Source organism: Peromyscus eremicus, chromosome 18 (genome assembly GCF_949786415.1).
Source record: "Peromyscus eremicus chromosome 18, PerEre_H2_v1, whole genome shotgun sequence".
In the NCBI taxonomy this organism is placed as follows: domain Eukaryota; kingdom Metazoa; phylum Chordata; class Mammalia; order Rodentia; family Cricetidae; genus Peromyscus; species Peromyscus eremicus.
Window position 1 is genome coordinate 46,079,831 of NC_081434.1, and position 22,500 is coordinate 46,102,330.

The 22,500-nt window shown below is 45.5% G+C and overlaps 1 protein-coding gene across 1 annotated transcript in view; it reads left to right on the forward strand.

The window, feature by feature from the left end:
* Aldh1l2 (aldehyde dehydrogenase 1 family member L2) overlaps positions 1-22,500 on the forward strand; it is a 44,012-nt gene that overhangs the window by 13,110 nt on the left and 8,402 nt on the right. The window contains exons 4-17 of the mRNA XM_059245521.1: positions 1,841-1,900; positions 4,283-4,417; positions 5,597-5,722; positions 6,224-6,315; positions 8,007-8,154; positions 9,801-9,920; positions 10,486-10,613; positions 12,439-12,589; positions 13,190-13,260; positions 13,462-13,567; positions 15,933-16,020; positions 16,460-16,553; positions 18,342-18,441; positions 21,828-21,926. Coding sequence (XP_059101504.1) covers positions 1,841-1,900; positions 4,283-4,417; positions 5,597-5,722; positions 6,224-6,315; positions 8,007-8,154; positions 9,801-9,920; positions 10,486-10,613; positions 12,439-12,589; positions 13,190-13,260; positions 13,462-13,567; positions 15,933-16,020; positions 16,460-16,553; positions 18,342-18,441; positions 21,828-21,926 — 1,518 coding nt within the window. The remainder of the gene's footprint in view (positions 1-1,840; positions 1,901-4,282; positions 4,418-5,596; positions 5,723-6,223; positions 6,316-8,006; positions 8,155-9,800; positions 9,921-10,485; positions 10,614-12,438; positions 12,590-13,189; positions 13,261-13,461; positions 13,568-15,932; positions 16,021-16,459; positions 16,554-18,341; positions 18,442-21,827; positions 21,927-22,500) is intronic.

The window sequence follows — 22,500 nt, forward strand, 5'->3', positions numbered from 1 at the left end:
TACTTGAGTCTCCAACCCTGTTGACTGTGGCTAATTATAAGGAAACATAAAGAATCTTTAAATTTTTTCCCCATGTAACAGATTCCTTAAAAGGTATTTTTACTCAGTCTGCATAACAGAGTGAAATATGACCATTGATTTATTTATTCAGATATGCTCTGAGAAAAAAACTCCCGAGCATACCATGACGTTAAATATTTTGTTCATAAAAATATTCAAAGATTCAGCAAGTAATTTCTATGTCATTTGGTTGTTGTCCCCTGCCAATGAGAATTTGGTAGAAAAAGTAGCAAGGTTCTATTAGGTAGTCATCATTTATGTGAGGGAAGAGTGAGACCTCTGTTTATGTCATGTGATGATTAACACAGAGGGCCCTTGGTACTGCAGAGGCCCATCTTCAAGTTCCTGTTCTACCTCTTGCAGATGATGCTTCATGGACCGACAGCAGCAAGCCCCTTGGCCTCTTGGGCCTTGGTCCCTTCCTATGTAGAATGTGGAAAACACTAGTTTGTAGGAGTATTCTGAAAGTTAAATGACATCATTTGTGTAAAGGACCTGGCACACAACAGGTGCTCAGAACTGATCATTACAATCAAAATAGCACACAGGCACACATGGACTTCCCAGTGAATGTGTCAGGAAAGAGAATGCAGACACATCCAACAGAAGTGAAGTCACAGATGGCTGGCATTGTTGTAATGAACACAACAGCCCATCTCCTCCCATCCTCCCCTGTCTTTCTGGGTTGAACTGGAGGCCTTGCCTATGCTCAGCATGAGCTTTGCCCTGAGCTGCACCTGCAGCCCCAACAAGAATTCATGCTTGAGTGCAGGCTTGATATGGGGAGTGGGCACACCTAGGTGTAAATCCTTTCAGGCACGTCAAACCTGTTCTTGTTGTGAAATGACACTGTAATCTACAAAGTTCACACTCAAAAGATGTGCAACTGAATTACCAAAAAAGAAAAAAAAATCAGCTAGGCATAGTGGTGCATGCTTTTCATCTCAGCACTTGGGAGTCAGAGGTGGGCGGATCTCTAAGTTCGAGACCAGCTTGGTTACAGAGAGAGTTCCAGGACAGCCAGAGTTACAGAGAAACCTGTCTCAAAAAAAAAAAAAAAAAAAAAAAAAAAGAACAAAGACTTTCGGTGTTCTAAGTTAGTTTATGTATAATGTTGTGTTTGGTGGCACTAATAGCTATCTTTGTCCAAGTGTGGCTGAATCTAGAGTTGTTTGACTTTTCCTGAAACTACAGTTTCCTCATTTGCAAAACAAGAATGTGGTATATACACTTTTCAGAATACATTTGATATCTCCAAAGGATAACTTACATAAGGTAGCTAGCTGTGTTTGCTGTCGGCATGTAGGTGGACCTGATGGATGGCAGTTACCATCACAGCCTGACTTTCTGAGCAGAGTTATATGCAGTCAGTATATTGTTTACAGTCCTCCGTTAGACAGGCCATGTCTTCATGGATCACTGGGCTGTAACACCAGTGATGGTTTTGGCTTTAGGTAGAAGCTGTCCAACTCATAGCTGATGGAAAAGCTCCTCGCATCCCCCAGCCAGAAGAGGGGGCAACCTACGAAGGGATCCAGAAGAAGGAGAACGCTGAGGTACTCACATCAGTAATACATAGCCAAGTCACAGCCTTTGACTGTCACCTTTGAGTAGTTCCCAGTATACCATTTCCTGACCCAGAGGCAGCCCCTCCAAGCCAGCTGGCCCTATGTGTCCCCACACCTGTCCCTGATGACAGAAAGGTTACTGGCACCTTTAGGCCTTATAGCCTTTGTTTGTGCTCGCCTAGATTTCTTGGGACCAGCCTGCTGAAGTTTTGCATAACTGGATTCGAGGTCATGATAAGGTCCCTGGAGCCTGGGCAGAGATAAATGGACAGGTATGCTTTCAAGGGACACATTGCCCCCATATATACTCTCTCACTCACTCTCTCTCTCTCCCTCTCTCTCTCTCTCTCTCTCTCTCTCTCTCTCTCTCTCTCTCCCTCCCTCTCCCTCCCTCCCTCCCTCCCTCTCCCTCCCTCCCTCCCTCTCCCTCCTTCTCCCTCCCTGTCCCTCCCCCTCCCTCCCTCCCTCTCCCTCCTTCTCCCTCCCTGTTCCTCCCCCTCCCTCCCTCCCTCCCTCCCTCCCTCCCTCCCTCCCTCCCTCTCTCCCTCCCTCCCTCCCTCCCTCTCCCTCCTTCTCCCTCCCTGTTCCTCCCCCTCCCTCCCTCCCTCCCTCCCTCCCTCCCTCCCTCCCTCCCTCCCTCTCTCCCTCCCTCCCTCTGTCCCTCCCCTTCCTCTCTGCTACTGGCATTTAAACCCAAGGCCTTGCACAAGCCATGAATGCACTATGACACTGAGCTACATTTTTGGGCCCCATCTTACTAAGCTGCCTGGGTTGGCTTCAAATTTGCGGTGCTCCTTTAACTGCAGCTTAGGGGAGGCAGAGGCAGACAGACTTCTGGGAGTTTGAGGCCAGCCTGGTGATCTACACAGTGAGACCCTGTCTGCAAAGGAAGGAAGGAGGGAGGGAGGGAGGAAGATAGATCAAATGAGTTAATACATGCCAATTCATGAAAATACATAGTCCCTGGTGTGCAGGAAATATTTAATACTTATTAATTATTACAGCTTAGTAAATGACAGTATTTATAGAATGATAATTTTAAAAAAAATCAGTGTCCTTTGCTCTTGGTCACCATCCTTTTCTGGTCTTGTTTTCTTGAATTGACCCCCAGAACAGCTTGCATGGCTCACCCCTCATTACCCTGCGTTGGAAGAGCCCCCATGTTCCTGGGGGCTCAGATGGAGAGTGATTGCCTAGCATATATGAAGCCCTGAGTTCAGTACTCTCTTACTTAGGGTTCCTATTGCCATGATAAAACACTGAGCAAAAGGAACCTGGGGAGGAAAGATTTTATTTTGTCTAATACATCCACGTAACAGTCCATCACTGAGGGAAGTCAGGGCAGGAACCTGGAGGCAGGAGCTGAAGCAGAGGCCGTGGAGGAATGTTGCTTACTGGCTTGATCTTCATGGCTTGCTCAGCCTGCTTTCTTATAGAATCCAGGACCACCAGCCCGGGGGGGCACAGTCTCCGGTTAGTTGGACCCTCCCATGTCAATCATTAATTAAGAAAATACCCCACAGACCTGCCTCCAGGCCAATCTGGTGGAGGCATTTTCTCAACTGAAGTTCTTCTTCCTCGGATAACTCTAGCTTGTGTCAAATTAACAAACAAACAAAAACAACCAGGACAAATCCTCACCACCATGAGCCACCCCCTGTACCACACACACACATACACACACACACACACACACACACACACACACACACACACAACCTTTATGGTGAAAAGGCTCCGCTTTTCTTTCTTTTAATCTCAGCCATCCTTCTGTCAGTTTGAATGCGTGATAAATGCACACTTGTATCACCTGGATGTGCAACTTTTTGAAACTTTTCCTCGTGTGTGTATATATGTGTTCATGTGTGTGTGTGTGCATGTGTGAGGGAGTATAGTGTGTGAGGCCATGTATGTGTGAGTGCATGTGCACAAGTGTGTCTGGAAGGCAGAGATTGATGTTGATGTCTTTTCGCACTTTGGTATTAAGATATTTTCTCACTGAACCTGGAACTCACTGATTGGCTAGACTGGCTGGCCAGTGAGCCCTGGGATCCTCCAGTCTCCCCAGCACTGGGATTACAGGTCAGCACCATTACACCCATCTCTTTACCCGGGTGTCAAAGCTGTAACTCAGGTCCTCACACTTATTCTGCAAGCACTTGACCCGCTGAGAATCTCCAAAGCCCCATCTTTAAGACTTTAAAAAAACTATTCTTTTTATGTGTATGCATATGTGTGTGTGTGTGTGTGTGTGTGTGTGTGTGTGTGTGTGTGTGTGTACCACTTGCATGTAGGAGCCCTCAGAGGCAGAAGGCATCAGATCCCCTGGAACCAGAGTTACAGTGGTTCTAAGTGGCCGTGTGGGGGCTAGGGAATGAACCTGGGTCCTCTGCAGGAGCACCAGACACTTTAACTACTGAGCCTCTCTCCAGCCCCTCTCTGGGACTTTGATCACACATTTGCAGAGATTTTCATGTGTTCTATTTCTACTGATGCTTCATTCAGTCTCACCAAATAAACACACATGACAAAATCGTGTCCCAACGTTACTACAGAAATTTGAACTTCAGTGTTAGACCAAGGAATGATGATTGCACACACACCCTGCCAGTAGCTTTACGTCCTGAGTTTACAGGGTTTGATCTCTTTCTTAGATGGTGACTTTCTACGGTTCATCATTATTGACTAGCTCTGTGCCTGCTGGAGAACCCCTGGACATTAGAGGTTCCAAGACACCTGGCCTTGTTACCAAAAATGGACTTGTTCTTTTTGGTAACGATGGAAAAGCAGTGAGTGTATAAAGTCACTTTTTTGTCTTCCTTCTGTAACCACGGCTAGTAGGGAATAGCCTCCTCCAGCTTTCACTGGGAGGTGGGAGGCTCATGGGGTGTGTCCTGCTTCCCTGGAGATAAGAGGCCTTTGTATGCCCAAGAACAAGGTTCCTCAGGAAGGCCCCATGGACCTTCACAGGGAGACCACAGGGAGACCTGGGAACTGGGTCAGAAGAGGGAGACATGGACCTCTGCTTATGCACCTGCTGTGTCTCAGTTTCCCCATCTATGAAGCAGGAGATCCATATTTGCCCCCCCCCATCAGAGACCAGGAAGATCCAGGGAAACTCATGTGGCCTCTTCACTGTGCACTGCTATCACCTCCCCAGGCCAGCCCCACCCCTATGGCTAGCTCTGGGTCTCCTGGACAGCTTCCCAGCAACAGTATAAAGGGCATTTGTAGTTTGCAGATCTGTCCCCACTGTTGAGGATGAATGAATTGTTAATGATACAGTGTTTTAGTGCCAGCTGCTGCTAGGTCTTTTTTACTTGTTTGTTTTGTTTTGTTTTTCAAGACAAGGTCTTTGTGTAGCAGTGGCTGCCCTAGAACTAGCTCTGTAGACCAGATTGGCCTCAAGTTCAGAGATCTGCCTGCTTCTGCCTCCTGAGTGCTGGGATGAAAGGCGAGGGCTGCACCTGGTCACTGTTAGGTCTTAAACCAGCTCTGTTTACTACCCGAGTGCTAGTAGACAAACCATTGAACTTCACCGAGCCTCCAATTCTGCAGTGGTAAAGCAGGCACATAGTACCAGTCTCCATCAGGATTCCTTGACTTAAATAAGATTCCAGGACGTGCATCCACGATGCACCAGAGTGAGTGACTGCATGCTGGCAGCAGTGAAATGTCCTCAGGGGCATCTATAGTGTCATTTGGTCCAAGTATCTGTAACCAATATGGAAGTTTCCCCTGGGTGCACTGTCCATCCATTTTGAAATGCATCTGGCTCTAGACTTGACTCTGTCCTTTTTTCAGCCTCTATTAGGATGTCATTTGAGTCCTTTTAGACACAGGGAAGTAGTTTGACCAGATGTCTGTATCCTTCCGATAAGCCAGTCTCTATACCCATCTAACACATTAGATTCCTCCTCCCAACAGGATGGTCCAAATCCTCAGCTTGTTTTCTCGATGTCTCGTAGCTGATGGTGAGAAATCTGCAGTTTGAGGATGGGAAGATGATTCCTGCCTCCCAGTACTTCTCATCGGGTGAGACATCAGCAGTAGAACTTACAGCTGAGGAGATGAAGGTGGCAGAGACCATCAAGGTGAACATGTGACATCCATAATGCAACCCTTCCCTCGGAAAACAGATACCTATCTGTAGCTGCTGTAATTGTCCTTAGAGGAATAGGAGTGTGGCTTCATCTCCTCTTTCTGTATCCGTTGTGGTTAAGAAACCAGCTCAGAAACTGATATGCTCAGACACAATACATAGAAATTTATTTTTCAGTTCTAGGTTGGCTTGGAGGGCTTGGGTGAAGTTGGGACATGGAGGGTAAAGGTAGAACCATTCAGAAACCCAGACTGAAGGTCATTTTTATTTTAGCCAGGACAAAAACTCACATACAATTGTATGTCATTTTCCCTGGGGCCATAATGGTAAGGTAGGATGCTCAGGTCACCTCCTGTCATATTCACTGGCCATTTGTGACTCAAAGAGATAATGAGCAAAGCCCTCATGTTGTGTCTTCAGGTAAAGGGCAAATAGGTCTCCGCCCTGGGACTCCACACAGCCCTTCTTTATGAAAGTGGCCCTTTCTGTGCAGGTCATCTGGGCTCGAATTTTGAGCAATGTCCCTGTGATTGAAGACTCCACAGACTTCTTTAAATCTGGAGCAAGCTCAATGGATGTTGTGAGGTAAAGTCACCACCTCTGTGTGCACGGACACACAGCTTCATCTATTATAGCTCCCTTTTCTTCATTTTTTTTTTCATGGTCACACTCACAGATCTGTATTTGTGACTAACAGGTTGTTTTCACATTACTTCAATGTTTCTAATTATTTGTTATTTTAAAAAATGTATTATTATTATTTTATTTATGTGTGTGTGTGTGTGTGTGTGTGTGTGTCTGTGTGAGTGAATGCCAATGTCAGTGTGTACAGGTACCTACAGAGTCCAGAAGGCGGCATTGGATGCCCTGAAGCTGGAGTTACAGGCAGTTATAAATTGTTCACATGGGTGCTGGGAACCAAATTCAGGTCCTCTGCAAGAGTATGTGCCCTTCACTGCTGAGCTGCTCTCCAAATCTGGATCACTAATTCTTATACCTCACCTGCCTATGTCCCAACATGACATTCCCTACCCTCTCCACACCCCTCGCATCTTCCTATTAGTCATGGAATAACCAAAAATATTAATTTCAAGAACACGTGATATCATCAAAGTCAAGAGGTTTGGGTCTCTAAACTATAGTTTATTAGCAATAATCCATGAGTTCCTAGAAAATTCTGATTAGCTTAATAAGGATTCCAATACTGTATTGTAGTTATTGTTATTTATTGCTGGCAAGATTTTATGTTAGAGTGAGTTACCTTAATCATTTGTCATTATCTTTATAAAAAAAAGCATGTATTTATTTGTGTTGGTGTGCCTGGGCAATCACATGCCATGACACATGTGTGGGAATTCATACTTGCCTTCTACCATGGGTGTTCTTAGGGTCAAACTCTTGGGCTTGTTGGCTAGAGCCTTTATCCACTTTATCTTGCTTGCCCTATTATTATTAATAATTTATAAGATATATCGACTTCTTCAGAGAATAAATTATAGAGGACTGTAAGTGGTGGGTTTCCACACTGGAACTGGTGTACCTTTCTACGTAAGAAAGGTCAGCTGACAGGAACAGTTAGGCGCAGAAGTCAAGGACTGAAAAGGACTTGTGAATTACATCAGCCTTCTACGGGTGCTAGTACCTAAGTTAAACATGTAATACAAACAATTACTCTTATAGATAGACTACGGACAATATTCTCTATTACATTCAGGTCTCATAATTTTTCCAGTTAGGAAGCTGTCTTTTTTCTCATTTTCTAAGTTTATTTGAAAGGTACAGACTCATGTGCCCCTAACTTTCCACTATAGTTAAAACTTCCTTCCCTTAATTTATTTTATTTATGGTTGTGGATAAAGTTAAAAACAACAAAACAAAACTGTCCTCAAGACTGATTTTTAATTTTCTCATGCTACAACACATTTTGAATTTATTTTTATTTTATATCTGTGTGTGTGCCTGCTTGCCTTGTGTGCATCACATGCATGCAGTTCCCACAGAGGCCAGAAGGGGTGTCAGATCCCCCTGGAACTGGAGTTACAGGTGGTTGTGCACTGCCTTATGTGGGCAATGGGAACTGAACCCAGGTCCTCAGTGAGAGCAGAAAGTGTGTCTCTCCAGGCTGTCCCACATCTTAACATCTTCCGTAGTTACCATCACAGACAATCTTGTATGATGTGGACAAAAATCACTCCCAAATCTCTTGACCAATGCTAGTGAACAGGCCATCAAACTCTTTAAAAATGGACATAATGTGAGCTGGTTCTCACTTCAAGGCTGGTGGAAGAGATCAGACAGAAATGTGGTGGTCTTCAACTGCAGAATGAAGATGTCTACATGGCCACCAAGTTTGAGGATTTCATCCAAATGGTCGTGCGGAAACTGAGAGGAGAGGACCAAGAGGTGGAGCTGGTGGTGAATTATGTAAGTGTCTCATGGATGCTCAACTTCAAACTTCCAATCCACTGCTACAGAGAACATGCGCATTTGCCATTTATATTTATGGCCTTTCAGACTAGTTTTATTGAGATACAATTCAGGTGTCATAAAATTTACCCTAGTTAAGTTTGCCATTTTAGAACATTCACAAATTTTGCAATTGTCATCACTACTATCTAATTTTGGAATATTTTTATCACTTCACAAGGAAAGACTGTACTCAGTGGCAATCGTATGCCTTTCTCCTGACCTGCTCTATATCCAAGACCCTCAGAGACTAGTCTCTTTTCTGTCTATGGATTTGCCATAATGTCAGTATTTCATGTATAGATTTGTGCAACATGTGGGTATTTGCAGCTGTTCTCTTTCCTCTGACATATGTTCAAAGTTCACCCTTGTAGCTGTTATCACTTCAACTCTCTTGGGCCAAATAATATTCCATTGTGTAAGGATATACTTCCTTTTTTGAATCCACTCATCAGATGGTGTGTGTTTAGATCATTTCATTTTGGAGGTTGTTATCATTATACTGATAAAAAACCTTCAGGTATACATTTTGACATGAACACACGTCTTCAGTTCTCTTAGGTACAATGCTAAGAACAGAATAGTTGACTGTAACTATGCTTAACCTTTTGAGGAATTGCCAAAGGCGGCCACATCACTTTGTAATCCCATTACCAGTGTAAATCTACCTTCTCCATGCCTTTTCTCAGGCTCTCTCTAGCTGTCTTGACAGGTGTGTGTAAAGCACATCAGTGTGGTTTTGATTTTGCACTCACTAATGGACAATGACATGAAGGATTGTTGTGAGTGTTTGCTGTGCATTTGTTTATTTTTCTTTGGGAAAATGTTTATCCAAATCCTTTTCCATTTGAAAAATTGGTTATCTTGACTTTTTAGAGTCAAAGTCCTCTGTCAATTCTGGACACTCAGTCTTTATCAGACATGAATTTATGAATATTTTCTTTTGACCTATGGATGTGTGTGTGTGTGTGGGGGGTACATGAATGCAGGTGTCCATGGAGGCCACAAGAGGGTGTCAGATCCCACTGGAGCTGGAGTTACAGGCATCTGTGGGATGCCTCATGTGGATACTGGAAACTGAAACCGTTCTCTTCAAGAGGAGCAAGTGCTCTTAACTACTGCGCCAGTTCCTCAGAGGCAGATAAGAACTGTTTTTAAACTCTGGTAGAACTTAAAAAAAGATTTCTCTCATTACCTAAGAAGTCACCTTGAGAAATCTATTTCTTCATGTGGATTCAAGATTTGTGTGTGTGTGTTTGTATGTGTGTAATAGCAGAGCTGAGGAGAGGGTGTTGGGTAGCCTCCTCTATCATCCACTACTTATTCCTTTGAGTCAGAGTCTCTCCCTGAACCTGGGGCTTGCACTGGTGCTCACATTTCCTTGGCTATGCTAAAGCCACAAACCCCAGTCACTGTCCTGTTCCCACAACCCTCAGAGCTGGGGTACAAGTGTGCATGGTTTTCCTGGATCTGAACTCTGGTCCTGATGATGGTTCAGCAAGTGCTCTTGACCACTGAGCCATCTCTCCAGCCCTGTGACTGTTTCTTTACCACCATCTGCTATCAAGTTGATATGCACAGAAATACACTGACTTTATTCTCAGGTCTCAAAGGAGGTCAATGAAATGACAGTGAAAATGCCGTATCAGTGTTTCATAAATGGACAGTTTGTGGATGCCGAGGATGGGAAGACTTACGACACTGTCAACCCCACAGATGGATCTGTGAGTAATGACAGCTGCAGTGACCAGCAGCCATGAGCTTTTGTCTCACAAGGCTGTGCACCAGGCGGGCTGAGGTTACTTGGCTCTAGCTCTGCCCCCAAGCTCCTCAAATACATTTCATGCATTTCTTTTACCCATTCAGCTCTGATATGGACTATTGTGAACCACAGTAACTGTTTTTAAGTAGACTGAGTGTTTATGATGAATTTAGACTGCTGTGCCCATACACAGAAGAAGATTTCTCTGTATAGAGCTCCGTGAGGGAGGGGATCCTTCAGACTCTGAGAACTCATGGCAAGCAATCCCACTTCCCTGAGGAAGAACTGTACAATTGCCCTAAACCTGTTCTTCCAGAATGAGATGAGGCATAAGATGGACCAAGATCAGGTTCAGTTTCCACATTCAAACTCTGTCATTTTCTTTGCCCCAGATGGATTAGTTTTGTCGTGGATTTTTTTTTCCATTTGATAAGTCATACTCTACTTTTATAAGAAGTATAATATTAATTCCAAGAGCCACACTGATAGATCCCTTAGGAAACCTATTTTTGCTTGCCTTGAAATAGACGATATGCAGAGTATCCTACGCTTCCTTAGCGGATGTTGACAAAGCAGTAGCTGCAGCCAAGGACGCCTTTGAAAATGGTGAATGGGGAAAGATGAATGCCAGAGAGAGAGGAAGACTGATGTACAGGTGTGTGTTCTGAAAAAACAACTGTGTTATCTCAGGGTATTAGTTAATATTGTAAGAGTATAAAAAATCCCACAAAACATTCTATGCACCTGTGGAAGACATAACATGTCTCTCATTACTTGAGTCATGCAAAATCCCACACAAGTTCTTGACATCTGATTACTGCTTGTATCAGTCGGAGGTCATCAAGGACTATGTAAGATGTGGGGAACAACATGGAACTCCCACAAAGACTAAGGAAAGGCAGGGCTGGTGGCAGGAAAGCTGGTACTTCCCCCAGGTCTGAAGGGAGAGAGGAAGAGGTGGTGGCTAGAACCTACCAAGATCTACAGCTGCAGAGGAGCACTCTAGAGCCCTCTGTAGTTACAGAAGAGCACTCTAGAGTCCTCCATGGTTGCAGAAGAGCACTCTAGAGTCCTCTGTAGGTATAGAAGAGCACTCTAGAGTCCTCTGTAGGTACAGAAGAGCACTCTAGAGTCCTCTGTAGGTACAGAAGAGCACTCTAGAGTCCTCTGTAGGTACAGAAGAGCACTCTAGAGTCCTCTGTAGGTACAGAAGAGCACTCTAGAGTCCTCCATAGTTACAGAAGAGTACTCTAGAGCCCTCTGTAGCTGCAGAAGAACACTCTGGACTCCTCTGTAGTTGCACAATAGCACTCTGGAGTCCTCTGTAGCTGCACAAGAGCACTCTACAGTGGTCTTAAAAAGGGAGAGCACTTAGAAGAGTGACCTGGGAGGTTTAACCCCTTTACCCCATCCTTCACCTACTTCACAAATTTCCCAACGTGCCTCTCAGTCACCAGGTAATAAATAGGATCTAAAGGTCATCCTCCAAGGTCACGGACCAGTAAAGAATGGACAGAGCTGCACATGGGGGGACATTCCGCACCTTGTTTTCAAAGACGAGGAAGGAAGGAGGAAAAATACCAAGGTCTTGGAAGAATATTATAAATGAATGAATATTCTAGAAGCAATTAGTTTCAAAGATTCATCCTGCCTTCTTCTTACCTATAGCTAAATGTTTCACCTGTACTGACAAATTTCTTAGAGTGAGATCTACTAGAAGCATGGGGGGGTGTCCTGTCCAGCCCAACTCCTGAATGTCCAAGAAGAACCACCCCAGGAAGGGAGGGATAGAAGGAAGAGGTTAACGGGGGGGGGGGAGGGTGAATACGAAAGGCTATTTTTACTATTTCCCACACAGACCCCACACACCTTCCTAAGGAAACCAGCACCTTGGAGACTGCTGTGGAGTTTGTGATTCACTCCACATGCCTGCTTTGTCCTCTTCTGTCAGTTTTGAAAACATTTCTGTACCAACCAGAAAGCCACAAGTGTTCATGGTCCTTAGGGGTGTGTGGCTTGTGCTCTGACACCTCCCTGTGTTAATGAACGACTCTCCTGCTGCTGGTTCCTTTGACCCACTACCTCCTGCCTGTAACGACTGGCTCAGCCACTACTCTACTGCTTACGCACCTAGGAGGCAAGGAGCACATGCTGGAGACATGGTTGGCTTCTCCCTGTAACTCATGAGTTAAATGCTGGGTTGTAGCTCAGAGCTAGAATACTTGCCTCGCATGTGTGAGGGCCTGGGTTTGATCCATGGCACTGCAGAATCTGTACTAATAACCCACTGAAATAAATCATTTATACAATGATTTAATTGCTACCTTCCTAGACCATGATCTCCACAGGGCTAGGTGCGTTGCTCTGGGTCAGTCTCTGGAATCTCAGTCTGGGGTGGTACCCTGTGCAGGGCTAGCATATACACCTAGTAAGGGCTCCATCGATAAGTGCTTAGTGGATTTCTCTCACTGTCCACACAGACTTGCTGATCTCCTGGAAGAAAACCAAGAGGAGCTGGCAACCATAGAAGCCCTGGATTCCGGGGCTGTCTACACCCTGGCTCTGAAGACTCACATTGGAATGTCTGTGCAAACATTCCGATACTTCGCAGGCTGGTGTGACAAAATTCAGGTAAGCACAAACACTCCTCGATCGTTCTTAGAGGAAAGTGGCCTTACGAGCACTAGTTTGCGGCAGGTTTGGCCTCTGGTTCCGTGATGGCGGTTTATTCCCGTCCTCTGGAGAGGAGCAGTGCTGGATCCCCAATGCTGCAGAAGAGCAGGCACACCCACTGTGAGCCTCCTTTAAGTACTTTTCTTCCTTGAGATGTTGGGTGTCTCTTCCTCCATTGCTCTACCCCTTATTTCTTTAGATAGGGTCTCTCACTGAACCTAGAGCTTGTGGATCTGCTTAGACTATCTGTCCAACAAGCTCTAGAAATCTGCCTGTCCTGCCTCTCCAGTGCTGGGATTGTAGACACGTGCCATCTCACCCAGTTTTGTTCTTGGGTGCCGGGGACCTGAACTTAGGTCTTAGCTCACACAGTAAGCACTCTACTGAGCTGGCCATCTCCCCAGCCCTATTAAATTCTTTTGAGAAAGAAACAACAATGCATTCTATGCAGGGATTTATTTTCTAGACGTTGAACAGGAGGAGAGGGCAAAAAGCATATTATCTGTGATTAAGCTTAGTAATTTAAATTAGTAAAATATCAGCCTTTCTTTCCTTTAGGGCTCTACAATCCCAATCAACCAGGCCCGTCCAAATCACAACCTGACCTTCACCAAGAAGGAGCCACTTGGGTACGACAAGAGGAGAATCTCTGGGTGATTTGGATGTTGTGCTGCTGTGCAGGGACTAAGGCCATGGGCCTTCCAGCCTCTGGGTGACTTGGATGTTGTGCTGGTGTGCGGGGGACTAAGGCCGTGGGCCTTCTGGCCTCTGGGTGACTTGGACATTGTGCTGGTGTGTGGGGACTAAGGTTGTGGGCCTTCTCCCCACAGTGTCTGTGCCATCATCATCCCCTGGAACTACCCACTGATGATGCTGGCCTGGAAGAGTGCAGCATGCTTGGCAGCAGGCAACACCCTAGTACTCAAGCCAGCACAGGTGAGCCTGCCCAGCGTGCAGAGGGTTCCCCTTGCCTGCAAACTGAAAACAAACATACATTGATAAACAACACGCCTTTAAGCTTTTCACAGTTCATAGACAACTCTTCATATATTATTCTTTTTTTTTTGTTGTTGTTGTTTTTCGAGACAGGGTTTCTCTGTGTAGCTTTGCGCCTCTCCTGGAACTCACTTGGTAGCCTAGGCTGGCCTCGAACTCACAGAGATCCACCTGGCTCTGCCTCCCGAGTGCTGGGATTAAAGGCGTGCGCCACCACCGCCTGGCCATATATTATTCTTAAATTCTCATTTTTAAAAAGCGTGTGCCGGGAGAACCACATGTATGTATGCAGAGGTCAGAGAACAATGCCTCCTGGGATCTGGGAATCATACTTAGGCCATTGGATTTGGTGCCAAGGGCTTTATCTGAAGTACCATCTTGCTGATGCCATTCACATGTAATTACCAAAAATCTTAGAAAGATATAGAAGATGAGGGGGAAGTGCATAAAATGACTTAGTAATTATGGCAATTGTGTAAGGTCCAGGGGTGTACAACCTCTGACTCTGTGATGTAACCCACTCATCCTCAAATGTGCTGGGCCACATGCACAGCTATCCTTGGAGGCAAAGGGCTGGAGGGCCACAGGTTGAACATGCCTAAGCATGTATGCATGTGGGTAACAAGGGAATGCTTTAAAAATGCATCATGCAGTTCTTAGAGACATCTATTAATGCTACAGCAGTTTCTGTTTAAGAGCACCTCAAGTGGCCCAGGCAGGGCTTTAACTTCCATGCAGCCGAAGCTGATCTGGAAAATCTGAGCCTCCTGCCTCCGCAGCCCAAGTGCTATGATTACAGGCAGAGGCCACATCCAGCTTCAGGAGCACTTTTAAGTATTATTCTATCCATGGTGGCTTCATTCCAGGGCATAATAACACACTCTGTGGACCACCTCCCTTCAACTACAGTACTATGAGAGACTTAACCCCACACTCTGTGGACCACCTCCCTTCAACTGCAGTACTGTGAGAGACTAATCCACACGCTGGCACAATAGGCTTCTTGGTTCTTCAGTGTCTGGGGCCAGCTTCTCACCGAGTCTCTCCAGGCTGCCACTGTCGAAGCATCATGGTGTAGCTTACCCATCTGTCACTAGAAGGGGACCAGTAGCTCTTTTCCACATGCGCTGCAGTATTTGTCCTGCAGGTTCCATGCCAAGTCTTTTAGCTATGTGTCCATTTTATGAAGGTTGCTTGAGTTAAGACCATAATACAGTCTGTGATTCCACATAGCCAGGCTTGTCAGCTGCACATGGGGCAGCTTTCAGAGTAGATGAGCAGCCTAGGGGACTATGACCCTGACACACAAAGCCAGCAAGGGAATCACTGTGATCTCCCTTCCCTCCTGCGCCACACACACACACACACACACACACACACACACACACACACACACACACAGAGAGAGAGAGAGAGAGACAGACAGACAGACAGACAGAGACAGAGAGACGGAAACAGAGAGACAGAGAGACAGAGACAGATCCCTTGTCACTGAGCACCTACTCCTCCATAGGATACAGATGTCCTTTGTGACCCTCTGCCCCCTGACCTTCTTGCAGACTGAACATTACTGTCCAGACGTAACTGTGAGTCACGGGTGGTTTCTTGTGCATCTGTCAGTTGAAACAGAAGCTCGGGTACTTTCCGTACTTCACTGGATCTTCCTGCATATTCCACTGTTAGAGATCTAATGAAAAAGCCCTCATTTATATCATCAGTGTTAGTGTGGAGGAAGACTAAAAAGTAGAGAGAGGGTGAAAGAAATGCAGTAAAGACTCCGTATTTGAGTGATCAGGATGAACTATATACAAGGAATTATTTGGACTACTTTGGCAACTTTGCTGTGAGTCTGAAGTTATCTTAAAATTAAAAAAACAACAAAAAGCAATGTAAAATACAAACAAAATGAGCTCTTGGGGCAGGGGAAATGGCTCACTAAGTAGGAGCACATGCTTTGCAAGCATTTGCACCTGAGTTCGAATTCTCAGAAACTGTAATGGGCCGGGCACAGATGAATATGCCTTTAGCTCCAGCAGTGGTAGGAGCGAGTGGGTGTAGACAGAGTATAAGGGCTTGCTGGTCAACCAGCTTAGCTGAAACAACAAGCTTCTGATTCAGTTAGAGACTGTGTCGTGAGGCAGTAAGGTGGATGGCGACAGCGTCCTGCTCTGGTCTCCATAAGCGAGCACACCCACACTCTTGTGCACATACCTCACGTGTGCACCACACCCACAAAGGAGGGAATCAGGGCCCTGGTAAAGGACCGAACAGCTTTGTGGAAGGCAATTCCTGTCTTCACTTCTAGGTCACGCCCTTGACAGCGCTGAAGTTTGCAGAGCTGACTGTGAAAGCAGGCTTTCCAAAGGGGGTAATCAACATCGTTCCAGGTTCAGGTAAGCCCGCAGGGGACCAATGAGTGACTCAGGAGCTACATCCTATTTCCCACTGCAGTCTTAGCCTGAAAGAAACACTTCTGGACACAGGTCACCAAGCATAAACATACTTACAGTGTGATAAAAATATAGAGTTGAAATTGAGCGTGTGGGGTACAGGGAGTTATAAGGGGGACTGGAGAGCACTGTAAAAAACTGCCCTAAGGTGGGCTATTGTGATTTCAACAAGCACTTTGGAAGATAACAATGGAGGCTTCCCCATCAATATGAGGTGGGGGTGCAGACAGGGCATGGAGGACATTGTTTTAATCCATTTGTAATTAACACAGAAAATGTAAAATGCAGGTTCACATACAAGCTTAGAAACCTACTTCAGCAAGTGCAAACCCATCCTCCCAGCAAGATCTGAGTCATGTTTTGGCCCTGATTACTTCTACAGGGGGTGTTGCAGGACAGCGGCTTTCTCAGCACCCAGACATCCGCAAGCTTGGCTTCACTGGCTCCACGTCTGTGGGCAAACAGATCATGAGCAGGTACTGGCTTGCTGTAGGGAGCCCACTCTACCAGGCTTCTGTTGGGGTTTCAATAGAACGTTTCAGAACAAGGAAAACCAAGGCTGAGGATAGGGCTCAGTTGGTAGAGTGCTTACCTGGCATGCACAAAGCCGTAGGTTTGATTCCTAAAGCTGCATAGAGAAGATCTGGTGACCCACCTTGTAATGTCAGCACTCTGGAGGTGGAGGCAGAGAGTCAGAAGGTAAAGATCATTCTTGGCTACAAAACAAGTTGGAAAGTTACCTGGAGTACCTGAGACCCTGTCTCAAAAAATAAATAAACAACAAAACTAGAGTTAGAGAAGTCACACCAGGGGCTGGAGACAGGGCTCAGAGATTAAGAGCAGGCACTGGCTATTCTTCCAGAGGTCCTGAGTTCAATTCCTAGCAACTACATAGTGGCTCACAACCATTTATAATGAGATATGGTCCCCTCTTCTGGCCTGCATGCATACATGTAGGCAGAACATTATATATATAACAAATAAATTTAAAAAAGAAAGAAAAACCACATCAAATGGAGAAACTGACTTTATCACTGACAAATTCTGAGATACATAAATATAAGACAAAGCTCTCCACAGTTGAAACCAGGGTCACGACTGGGGACAGAGCTGTGTGGTTAATGGCTTGTCTGGCAAATCAAAACAAACACAACCAACATGAAGGTAGAAGGTGTGCCAGGTCACAGCCCAAAACAATCAAATCAAAATGATAAACACAATGGCCATTGAGTCATGGGAGAAATCTGTGGGCTATTTTTTCTTTCTATGACCCTATCCACACTGAGTAGGAGTACCTATGAAGGCTAGGATGGGCCTTCTCATGATTTGTCACGATCACTGCTCAAATTGCAAACAAACAAAAACCAATGTAACAGAAGGAGTGAATAACTACCGCACCTCTGGCAATTGGTGTCCCACCCACAGTGGTCTAGCAGGCTGTCTAGAAGCTGGATTTACTCTGCAGACCTTGATATAACTGAATTCTTAAAGGTGAATTTCCCTATGCTGGGTATGCTATGAATGTGTTGCTCTGATTGATTGATAAATAAAATGCTGATTGGCTAGTTGTCAGGCAGGAAGTATAGGATAGGTGGGACAAACAGAGAAGAGAATTCTGGGAAGCGGAAGCCTGAGTCAGGAGACACTGCCAGCCGCCGCTGCCATGAGAACAAGATGTAAAGTACTGGTAAGCCACAAGCCATGTGGCAATTTACAGATTAATAGAAATAGGTTAATTTAAGATATAGAAACTAGATAACAAGAAGCCTGCCATGGCCATACAGTTTATAAGTAATATAAGCCTCTGAGTATTTTATAAGTGGGCTGCAAGACTACTGGGGGCTTGGCAGGACCCAGAGAGAAACACTCCAGCTACAATCATTTGACCACAGAATTTTTCAAACATTATAGAAAATTTCTAAAATATACAAATGGAGCAAAAAGCATGTGAACCTCACACACTTACCTCACAGACTCCCTTTTGGGTTTCTTTTCCTTCCCCTCTCCTCTTGGAGACACGGTTTCCCTGTGTAGCAGGGCTGGCCTTGAACTCTCCACGCTCCGTCTTCCTGCCTCCATTTTCTGAATGCTGGACTACAGGCATGCACCACTGTGTCCTCATAAATGAGGTTTCTAATATTTATGAGGCTCAGTTGTGTTTTACATGTCAAGTAGTAACATGTTTGGGAGAGAGAGAGAGAGAGAGAGAGAGAGAGAGAGAGAGAGAGAGAGAGACTAACAAATCTTTCCTGTTTGTTCTCTAGCTGTGCTGTGAGCAACCTGAAGAAAGTTTCCCTTGAGCTTGGTGGCAAATCCCCACTTATAATATTCAATGACTGTGAACTTGACAAGGCAGTGCGGATGGTAAGTGGGCCAGACCCAGGCAGTAGGTGCCTAGTTCTAAAGCACACTTCTTTCTCCTTTATTGGAGGTCTTCAGATGGGATATAGCTTAGCTAGTCATAAGCAAATGTCATCTTTTTGTTTATCCTAAGGATGCTTAATTTTTTAAAGTGACTTTTTATATTTTTATAATATCTCCTCCTATCTGCTAGCACCTTGCCTTTTTCATCCTTCTTATCTGTTCTGGACACCAGGCTCCAGTTAGACTGTCTAAACAAACCCAGCAAAGGGTTTGCCTCCATGCCTGACACCACGTTCCATCCTACAGACCCACATGGTGGAAGGAAAAACCACCTCCTGAAAGTTGTCCTTTGACCTCCACACACACATTAGAACATTCATACACCTGCCTCCAAAAAGTAACATGAAAAAGATTTGTAAAATAAAGATCAAAAGTAGTTAGCAGGGCTTGCCTGTGCATGCATAGAACTCAGGGTTCGATTCCCAGCACAGCACAAACTGGGGATGGTGGTACTCATCTATAATCCCTGCACTTGAGATGGGGAAACAAGAGGATCAGAAGTTCAAAGTCATTCTAAGCTTCATACTGAAGTCAAGGCTGCCCTGGGCTAGAGACTCTGCCCAAAAGTAATCAATCAATCGATCAGTCAATAGTAGTTAGCAGCTGAGCTTAGTGAGTGACACACACATCTATTGTACTAGTTACCTAAGAAGCTGAGGCAGGAGGATCATGTGAGTCTGGAAGTCCAGAATGAGAATGGACATCACAAGGCTCCATCCCTTTAAAAACACAGTACCTGGCAACAATCACTCCCTGGTTTCCACTTCATACACCATTGTGGATGAAGCTAGGTGAGGAGGCAAAGGACCTCCTACTAACTTTATGGCCCAAGAGAGTTAAACTATTTCAAATTGTGGAAACATCTTTTAAATAAAACAAGAGGCTCAATTATGTTTTGCATGAGAAATAAATTGGGCGAATCCTCTCTCTTCATTTCTGAGACAGAGATGAGCCAGCGTGAGGGTACTGAGCCTTCTAGTGACTGACTCTATTTGCATGTGTGGCTTCCTGCCCTGCCCTGAGCAGCCTCTGTCTCCCCCCCAGCTGTAATCTGAATGAGCATTCTCAGCCAAACCCCACTGGGTGAGGACCCCAAAGACAGTGGAGAGGTCTGCAGTGAAGGACCCCCCCCCCACACACACACACAACTTCTTTGGCCTATTTGTGTCTGGAGACTCCAGTGACAGACAACAGAGGAACACAGACTGATATCAAGGCCAAGACTCCCCTGGATATGTTCATTTCTAAGAACCTTTCCAGAACATTCCAGAGAAAAGACAAGAGAAAGAAAAGTAGAAGGTGGATTTGTTCTATTAGCTTACTGTCATATTTTTTAAAAGGTTTATTTATTTATTTATTTTGTATACAGTGTTCTGTCTGCATGTATGCCTCCAGGGCAGAAGAGGGCACCAGATTTCATTAAGTTGGTTCTGAGCCATCATATGGTTCCTGGGAATTGAACTCAGGACCTCTGGAAGAGCAGCCCAGTGCTCTTAACCACTGAGACATCTCTCCAGTCCCATATGCTTTTCTTAAAGATTTATTTTTATTATTTTATGTGTATAAGTTTTGCCTGCGTGTACATCTGTGCACCATATGACTGCTTGGTACCTGAGGAGGTGGAGAGTTTCCATGTGGTTGCTGGGAATGGAACCCTGGTCCTATGCAACAAGAAATGCTCTCAACCACTGAACCAACTGTTCAGGCCCTACTGTTACATTTTTTTTAAAGAGATTATTTTACATGTATGGGTGTTTTGCATGAATGTATGTCCGTGTAACATGTGTGTGGTGTGGGTGCTGAGAACTGAAGCTAGGTCCTCTGCCAAAGAAACACATGCTCTCAATGGCTGAGCTACCTCTCCAGTGGTGCCCCATCCCCCATTACATTTTTAAGAGCACCAAATCTTATGTTCTGGACTGTGTCAGATGAATAAAGATTACGAAGGGTGAAAAAAATCATAAGCATGAAGACAACCAGTATGTAGTGGGTACAGAGAGCCAGCTTTTTTCTATTGGCCACAGCTACACTCTACCCACGAGGAATCCATACCCTGCAGAGCCACAGCTCCCACCATGCGAGAACGGTAGACACTGCAAGAAATGCAGCTGCTGCTGCAAAGTGCCCACAGGGCTTCAACTCTGTCTAGGGAGGCTTCCTGGGAGTGAACCAGCAGCTGGATTTAGAAAGGAAAGATCACCCCAACTCCACGAGTCTGCATGATCTGCTGTTTTTTTGTGCCCATCATTTAAAGAAATGTAAACATATCCTTAAAGATATCCCTTTTATGGGGGTAGGGTTTGAGGGATGATTTTGTATGTATGTGTACATGTGTGTGAGCACACAGGATGGAAGTGTGTACTTGTGCAGATGCAGAGGACAACATTGGGGGCCCTGCTCTGTCAATCTCCACCTTATTCCTTCCTTCCTTCCTTCCTTCCTTCCTTCCTTCCTTCCTTCCTTCCTCCCTTTCTTCCTTCCTTCCTTCCTCCCTCCCTTCCTTCCTTCCTTCCTCCTTTCCCTCCCTCCCTCTGTCCCTCCCTCTGTCCCTCCCTCCGTCCCTCCGTCCCTCCGTCCCTCCGTCCCTCCGTCCCTCCGTCCCTCCCTCCTTCCTTCCTTCCTTTCTTTCCATATTTCAAGACAGGGTTTCTCTGTGTAGCCCTGGCTGTCCTAGAACTCACTTTGTAGACCAGGCTGGCCTTGAACTCAGAGATCCTCCTGCTTCTGCCTCCCGAGTGCTGGGATTAAAGGCATGCACCATCACTGCACAGCTCTCAAAAATTTTTTTTGTGGAATAAATTTATTGCACAAAATTATTTTAGGTATACCCTCACTGTCACACATTTTAAAATGAGTGCTCATGAACCAGAACTGGGAAAAGTCAAAACAAGTGTCTCCCAGGAATCCCCATCACCAACAATCTACAGGACCATCTGACGCCTCTGTTACCTGTGGCCTTTGCATGACAACATGTGGGCAGGCAGATGGCTCAGCAAGCATCAGGACCAGCATATGGACTCCCAGCACCCCCATAGGAAGCCAGGTGGGGCAGTGTGCACTAGAGTCCAGCACTGGGAGACAGGAGCATGCCTGGAGTTCATTAGCCACCCTCTAGCTTAACTGCAAGAGATCCTGTAGCCACACCCATGCCCTCACAAAAAACTAAAGAATGGAGAGCAACTGAGGAAAATATGTGGTGTTGACTTCTGGTCCACATGCACACACATATGAACATGCTCTCCCACGAAGTACTGCCGTCTCTGTGTAACTGGATGGCAGGCTTGACTTGAGCAGTGCTAATGTTAGTTTCTCTTTTGCTGCTGAAGGGCATGGGCGCAGTGTTTTTCAATAAAGGAGAGAACTGCATTGCAGCTGGACGACTGTTTGTGGAAGAGTCCATCCACGATGAATTTGTAACCAGAGTGGTAAGGCATCTTCATACTTGCTGTGAGTTTTACATGCACTGTTTTCCTGAAAAGGACTTCTGGGATTATTCATGATTTTTAGATGTGAGATATCGATAGCATTGAGCTGGCTAGGGGTGCAGGGGACTCAGTGATGGAATGACTACTTAACACACACATGGCCCTGTGTTCCAACACACATACACACACACATACTCACATACACATATACACACATACATACACACACATACATACACACACATACACACACACACACACACACACACACACACACATGCATTCACGCATGCACGCACGCACACCAGGTGTGCTGGCATATACCTGTAATCCCAGTGCTGGTCAGGTAAGCAGAGACAAGCAGATGCCTGGGACTCACTGGCCAAACAGCCTAGACTAACCAGCAAGCTCCAGGCCGAGGAGAAACCCTGTCTCAAAAAAGAAGTGGAGAACACCTGGGGAAGAATAGCCGCGTTGTCTTCTGGCCTCTGCATGTGTGTGTGCACATACACACAAATACATACACACACACACACACACACACACACCTGCATACACACTGATACAGACACCC